This window comes from Antrostomus carolinensis, unplaced genomic scaffold (genome assembly GCF_000700745.2).
Source record: "Antrostomus carolinensis isolate BGI_N321 unplaced genomic scaffold, ASM70074v2 scaffold15392, whole genome shotgun sequence".
Lineage (NCBI taxonomy): Eukaryota > Metazoa > Chordata > Aves > Caprimulgiformes > Caprimulgidae > Antrostomus > Antrostomus carolinensis.
In genome coordinates, this window is record NW_010301703.1 from 15,961 (window position 1) to 23,225 (window position 7,265).

Genomic DNA, 7,265 nt, shown 5'->3' on the forward strand with positions numbered 1-7,265 from the left:
CAGTTAAGTCCCCAGGAGTTAGTTGAGACACTTAAGACTGTAACAGTACAACATCCTGCTGTGTAGTCAGGTTCACAGGAGCAGATGTTACCTATGTTTTCTGAATGCTAAAGCCAAGACCTGAGTTTACTTTCTTAAAACTTTCTATGAAGCCTTCTAAAAAAATTGTGTATTATAACACCATGTAAAATACCTTAAACAGTTTGCTGATCAATAAAATAGCTGGGATTGTTTTGGGTTTTTTTTGTAAAAGGTTTTGTTTATTTGATACAAAAAGTTACAGTTAATTTTTCAAATGGTGCTGGTATATTTTCATACATCAAACAAGGAATTAAAAAAGTTAATGAACTCGTTTTTCGTACTTATATTCTAAAATGATTACTATAAAAAGCCTCTGCAATGTGCAAAAAAAAAAAAGCTAGACAAAGACTACAGATGCAAGAGTTTGGTGCCTTTCAGGGAGATACTTGCATCCAACTCTATAGAAGTAAATTCTGAAGAAAATTGTACAAAATAAAAAATAGAGGGAGAGATTATAAAAATGGAAGGAAAGTTATTTTGGCAGTTCTTCAATGATGATTCGGGAGACTGAATTCCATCCAGTAGAAGCATCTCCCCGTGGATAATCTGCACAAGTCCCGACCCAGATGGCAATATCCACCAAGCCGGCATTGATCCCTTCACACAGACCTTCCACTGGTTAAAGACAAAAATCAGGTTACCTCGGCAGACACAACTGGAGGTGGTCACAAGTAGTTAAGAACAGCAGTTCCTTGCAAGCTCCTGCTATTTAGTTAAACCTGAACAGCATTTTTAGAAATAAAAACTATTACTTAGAGATGTGGCAACATATGTTAGAGAGTCATGCGCTGCCTTCATCCATGCTGCTTCTTGACATCTATTGCATTACCTGAGTAGATGACAGTCGACAGGATGGCTAAATGAGAGATGTACCTGCTTCTTTAATGTCCAGATTAACAAACTGGTAGCCAGGATATGGCTTCAGTCCCATCCAGACATCTTTTTAGCAGTGATGGGGCGGGAGGGCAGACACAGCCATACCTGGCTTCCACAGCTAAGCCCTACAGAGGCGATTGCCACCCTGTAATTTTTTTCCACTCCTAATTCACTTTTACTGCCCCATTTTTTCCCCACTAGCACCACTAGTTGGAGGTGGGTTAACAAAGACAGGTGGGTCCTACCCCTTGATGAAAAGCTACCATAGCTACAGCCATTAAATCTCATGCAGTCAGGAAATGGTACACGGAGGAAAATGGCCTTTTGCAAAGAGCTGGGCTGCTGGCATCACAGTGCTTCAGCTCTGTTGGAAGCTGAGAACAAAATACAGCTTCAACCACTGATGTAGTGTGGAGAGTATTCATAGCCAGAAGCCTGTTAAATTAATGCAACCCTTTTGGTTTCAGAAATACTTCTGAGAGTGTAAATATCGACCATCAGAAAGGAGAAAGTATAGACTTCATGCTAGTCCCCTTTTCCGAGTGTCACCTCCTTTGGTGCTGAATGACTTCACTGATTCGCCTTTTGCTTAGCAACTGAATAGTTGTTCCCAGATATTTCACTTTGGAGGTACTTTTGTGCCCCACCTGAAATTATAGTAGAAAATCCAGGAAGAATAAGTCTCACTTTATGCACAGATAATGCACAAATACCAGTATTTTAAGCCAGGATGACACTGTCTACGTGGCAAGAAGGCAGTTCTTCCATATGCTAATACAGCACAGAATGTCTCTGTGTTTGTGTTGTAGCAGAGATCAGTAGTCTGGATAGAAATCTCTTCCATTTCTAAATTGCAGGACGTAAGTACCATGAGAAATACCACAGTAATAAACTACCACTTAATAAATAATTCTAATACTGTTACTATTGATAGTCAGCTGTGAGAAAGCGGCGTAAGAGTACCAAGTGTCAGCTGGGCGCTCTTCGGCCTCTTCAGTCAGTCTTTTCACTTCCTAAGGCAGAATGTACACTGCATTTGGTAACTAGATTTGCTACCAGCTCCTACTCCATCTCTGTTCATGTGGTGTTGGCATACATACCTGAAGAAGTTCTGTGTATATTAATAGTAGAATTCAGCTCTGGGCTTCCTTGATCTAAATATATTATGGCTTCAATAGGAAGTGGCCCAGCACATTCTGCTCCATTAAAAGTGAAGTACCAGCGCTGGCAACAGGCATTTTTGCATTTTAGCCGAAGCGATCCACTGAAGAGAACGCGGAGAGCACTGTTCGAGCGCATCTTTGTAAATGTGCATTCCTAAGAGGAGACAAAAATGTTTTGAAAATGTTTTTGGAATGTTTTGGCTATTCTCTTTAGTCCCTTCCCTCTGGAAAACAAACAAACAAAACAACTACCCAACCCCAAAAAGTAGAGCCTGGCAAATACCATACAATGGAAAGATGCAAATCAGAAACAGCATCTCATAGATGGTAGTGGAGAAGGGGGATTATGGAAATTCTTAAAGTTTTTAGACAATACCTTCTGTCAAGTAGGTAAACTAGTTACTTTCTCGGGTTTATGTAAATGGGTATGAGCTATCTGAAAGCTGCATTTAAGTCCTTGCATGAGAGGACAGTACAATTTCTATCTCTGCTACCAGAAATACCGGTTTTAACACTTACCACAAGATTTGTGAGAGGCTTAAACCCTGATAAAAGCTCCACAACTGAAAAAGAAACATTTGCAGGTTTTTAAGAGGTTGTTATTCTGTCTTCAAAATGCTGGTTATCATTGGGGGATGGAAAAAAAGCTAGGAACAGTTCTGCAAGTACAAGTCAGTGAGAAATGTCCACTCAAAAAAGTTGATTCTCACTCTATCTGCAGCAATAGCAGTTAAATTACCCCAACCAATCTGGGCACTGATTCCTAGCTGGGATCAAGGTGGGATTTCTTCCTCTCTTCTAGGTTTGCACCATTGTGTTTGAAAGTTTTGCTCTCCAGGGCTACAGTGGAGGACAAACGGTTTGGGTAGTCTGGGTAACACTTGTTAACTCTGCTCCTGAACAACGCTGATCCTTTTTGCAGTAGCCTCCTACAACTGAGTTTTGGTGAACAACCATTTTGAAGCAGGAGTTATAAAGACAGGTACAATTAACAGATTAAAGATGTATGTCTCTCCCGTTCTTTATGATTGAAATGGTAAAAACTTTGCCCTGCTTTGGGCAAGCAGGAGGTACTTTTTTGGCAGCGTGACCTTCTGCCTTACAGTTACAGATCTGGTCCTCTAAATGTACTCTTACACCAGCCACATCATTCTTTTCAAACTCTATTACAGAAATGAAATGGGCACCTAGCTGTAAAACACGGCTGAGATGGATGCAGCCTAGATAAACCTTTGAGAAGTTCCCTCTTGCACGTTGAAAAAGGCTCCAATAGGAAATCTGTAGGACTGCTGCTACCCAGCTCACAGAGGCAGACGTGAGCCTGCTGTGGCTGGTGACGTGCAGCACCCCAGGCAAAGCCCACTTACTGCTATCTTCCCAAGGTCGATGCCGTAATTAAGTGCACTCCATGAACACTGCTTGAAGTTGGGTGTCCAGGACTCCTCGATGCTCTCACGCATGCACTCGCCCTTCTCCCCCTTCATCCCGTCCCGTCCTGGGATTCCAGGCGTCCCGGGGATCCCGTTGGCTCCCGGGTTTCCATCCCGTCCGGGAACACCACTGGGGCCTTGCAAGCACATGCCGTTGTACTGAAACACAGAACAGATCTTGCTGCTTACTCTGAGGCTAAACAAGTTAAACACAAGCATCAGCAACAAAACACAAAAACCCCTGCTGTGACACAAACTAACTGGTTATTTTGGGATCACCAAAAAAATAGATCCATCCAGTAAAAAGCAGGAAAAATAAAATTTAAAAAAATAAGCAGTGCCAGCAGAATTTGCTGTAAATTAAGATGCCAATTATTTATGAAAAGATGTGTAAATATTAGAATTAAAAATTATCCTAGTCCAAGGATTAAAACTGGACAGAAAAACATCAGGAGATTCAAAACATTCCAATATAGAAACAAACAAAAGAGTTATATGTCAGCAGTTACTTTCTCCTAACCCACCACTGCTTGTATAACTGCCTTGGCTGATACATTTTCATTATTATTTTCCTTTTTTTTTTTTTTTTAAGTAGAGAAACTTTAGCATTTCATAGAAAGCAGATGTTAACCCCAGTTTTCTTCTGCTGCCGTTCCTCCAGGACAGAATCACATCGTGGCAGTCAAGCCACACAAGCCGGACTCAGAGCGCACGCAGCGTGTGGGTGTTGGTGAGGTGGGAAGCTGCACCCCGCCATCAGCCCGCACTCTGCATCCCCCTTCGCAGCGGTGGGAAGGTGCACACGGAAGGACAGCACGCTAACGTCCTCCCTGACATCACAACACTGAGAAAGGGCAATTGTTGCCCTCCCACACTGCATGTTAACACACGTTGCCTTCACAGATCATGAGTTTTGCTTTTGCTGTCCTTGGAGAGCAGGTCTGTACCAGCCCAGAGCTCCTTCCCCCAGCAGCATGAACGCTGGATGCTGGGGGAGAGCACCTGTGTGTGGAGCCAGCAGAGCAGGCACAGAAATACTGAGCAGGCATCTGCAAAGGCTGGCCACCACAGGGCTTTTACTTTAAATGTCCCTTCCCATCTAGTGGCTGACTGCTTCCTTCAGCCTCCATCCCAAATGCACACAGACAAGTAACTCTGTCTGCTCTTCCCTCTTCTCACACCTATTTGTTTGTCCCTTTTAAGCCCCTTAAGCCCCACTGGTTTCAGAAAGAAATAATCATACAACTATTCCCCCTCCTGCAAGCCATGACACTATTCACGTTACACAAAGAATAAGAGTAATACTCTTGTTCAGGGGTTGTTCCTTTTTTCTGTGCTTCAGTGTAAAAACCAGCATGGGCATCACAGACTTCGCTGGAGCCACTGTACAAATAAAATCAGTAACTATATAGTAGTTGTAAGGGACAAAAGCAAATGGTTTGTCTCAAACATTCCACTGTAAAAAGACTAATTGTATGAGCAGCCTTGGTAAAAAAAGAGACGAGCTTGCACCTTGCTCCCTTGCTGATAAGAGGACCTGTGGAATATCAAAGGACCCATAGCCCTACTCCCTGCCCTACTCCCTTGCTGATGAGCAGAACTCTGAGGGGCCCACAAAGTAACCAAATAGCTGCTGCATGCACAAAAAGATGGTTACCAACCCCCGCCGCATCTAATGCAAAATAGTATGACATCACTTGCTGCTTCATATGATAATTGAAAAAAGTTAGGTGGAGACCTGAGAACTTTTGTCTATAAAAAGGCGAATTAATAATGGGAGCACATGTGCCCACCACCCAAGGATGCAGAACTGCTGGACCGAACTTTGCTGGAAACCAAGGAGTGGTGAGTTTCCAGAAACTTTCTCTTTCAATTTTCCTTTTTCTTGCTCAGTTTAACTACATTCCTGGCACATAAGGGTAACATTGTTAGAAGGTTTTAGCATTGTTAAGTGATCACTAGTTCTTAGTATTGCTGTAAGTTTTTGGTTTGATTATGATTTTTAAGTTTTAAGTTTATGATTGCAAGTTTTGATAGTTACTGTTTAGTACGCTCTAAGTGATTGACATGTTAGTGTTTGCTAAGTCGCTGTACCTTTTAGTTTTGTCAGTAAGTGTCAGTAGTGTGTAAGTTTCCTTTGCCAAGTCATTTGTACTGTTGTTTTTGTTGCCAAGTCATTTATCTTTTGTAACACTGCTACATTTTTTACACCTTTTAATAAACTGTAGTTTAATAGAACCTTTTTAAGTAATTGTCATTGCTGCCACGCAGAGATCCAAAAAACAGCTTTCCCCTAACCCTGCTGAGCAGGATGGGACAGTAGTATATAGTTACAGTAGGACATAGTTATAGTAGTACACGAGTTATAGTTCTAGTAAGAGGTAAGATGAGAGACTAATGGATGCTGAGATTCCCTCACTGCCTTCACCAAAAGAAAATCACTGTTGGCAAATGGCAGTGGAAATAGTGGGATGCTATAATCAAGATGGCCACGCTTAAAAACAGTTAGCCGGAGAGAAGGCTGCTTGGTGAAGCACACACCGACCTAGCGACCACGAGAATGATGCAAAGACATTTCTGTTTCCCACAGCACAGGGTATCTGCTTTTGCTGCTGTTTTCCCCTTGGACTCTATTTGTAACAGTGACTGGCTCTGGTTTTTGCACATGGTTACTCACCACAGAAAGCCCGGGGACAGGGAAATGGGCGAGAGCTGGGGCCTGCTGTGGCTCTGACCTGCTGCCCCGCAGGAGGAGCAGCCACTGCTGTCACCCAGGGAGAGCGGCTCAGCCATTGCACACCCAAAAAAACTTGGTGTGAGCAAAGGAATGACCTGGGCTTTGGGCTCCACTCCAACTAAAGTCATCTACACTTGCCAAACCAAGTCTTTCTCAGGCTTTCTTAAGCTGGAAATGCATAAAACAACTTTGAAAATGTCCACTGAAGGCAGGATCCCCTCTCAGGAACACCTTCAGTCCACCCTGGAAGGCCTTAGTCTGTACAACTGGGCTGTGCCTGACTCAGCTGCATCCACTGACCTGCGCCTTGCTGCTCACTCTACTGCACCCAACAGCATGGAGCAATGCAAGAGAAACTGGGGACCCTAAAATACCAGTCCTACAGAAAACGTAAGCTCCTCCATGTGTGCAGACTCCTTATTCTCAATGCAATTCTATTTCCACAGTAAAAGTGAAAGGGTAATTGAGGTGGTGTGAAAGGGAAGGAGCTTTGCTAGGAATGGTGCTTCCAGCACATCACTTAGGGGGATTTCTCTAGAGATCATCAAGAGATGGCCATGCCACTGATTTTCTACGGGAGACGAGCAGCAGTCCAGCAGCTCATGGAAATAGCTTCACATCTGCTTTCTGCATTCCAAGGACTGGAAAATCTCCCTCCTTCCTTCTATCCCTGAGGTGGGATAGTCCCAACGCATTCAGGTTTCTAGTTGCAATGTAATTGCAAACAGCAGTATGCAGCCCCAGGAGCCAAGGGGAATAACGCCTCATCCATGGAAAAGTGGGTTCAGTCAGGGCATGGATACACTTTTCACAGCATCTAACGGCTGCTAACAGCAGACCCTTCATTTCGCTGTTTGAGGTTTATCCTTTAGCCCCGAGCCTTTTAGGAACACTGACTACTGCTGTGGCGCGGGTCGGAGGATGCAGCCGTTGTGCCCTGCAGCGGGCAGGGACCCGCTCCCAGCCCAACCCAGCCCC

The 7,265-nt window shown here is 43.6% G+C and overlaps 1 protein-coding gene across 1 annotated transcript; it reads right to left on the reverse strand.

Annotated features, from left to right (window-relative positions):
• Positions 1 to 553: 553 nt before the first annotated feature.
• Positions 554 to 3,706, reverse strand: CTHRC1 (collagen triple helix repeat containing 1). The gene is made up of 3 exons (XM_010163569.1): positions 3,488 to 3,706; positions 2,058 to 2,274; positions 554 to 696 (listed from the first exon to the last, which is right to left on the reverse strand). The coding sequence occupies exons 1-3, from the start codon at positions 3,698 to 3,700 to the stop codon at positions 554 to 556; spliced, it is 573 nt and encodes a 190-aa protein (XP_010161871.1). The 5' UTR covers positions 3,701 to 3,706.
• Positions 3,707 to 7,265: the final 3,559 nt, after the last annotated feature.

Excerpts from the sequence above, each read along its gene's own strand:
- CTHRC1 (XM_010163569.1), bottom strand. The coding sequence starts at position 3,700 with ATGTGCTTGCAAGGCCCCAGTGGTGTTCCCGGACGGGATGGAAACCCG. Across the intron at positions 2,275-3,487 it reads TCGACCTTGGGAAGATAGCA|GAATGCACATTTACAAAGAT; the intron begins GTAAGTGGGCTT and ends GTCTCCTCTTAG. Across the intron at positions 697-2,057 it reads TATACACAGAACTTCTTCAG|TGGAAGGTCTGTGTGAAGGG; the intron begins GTATGTATGCCA and ends GTCTTTAACCAG.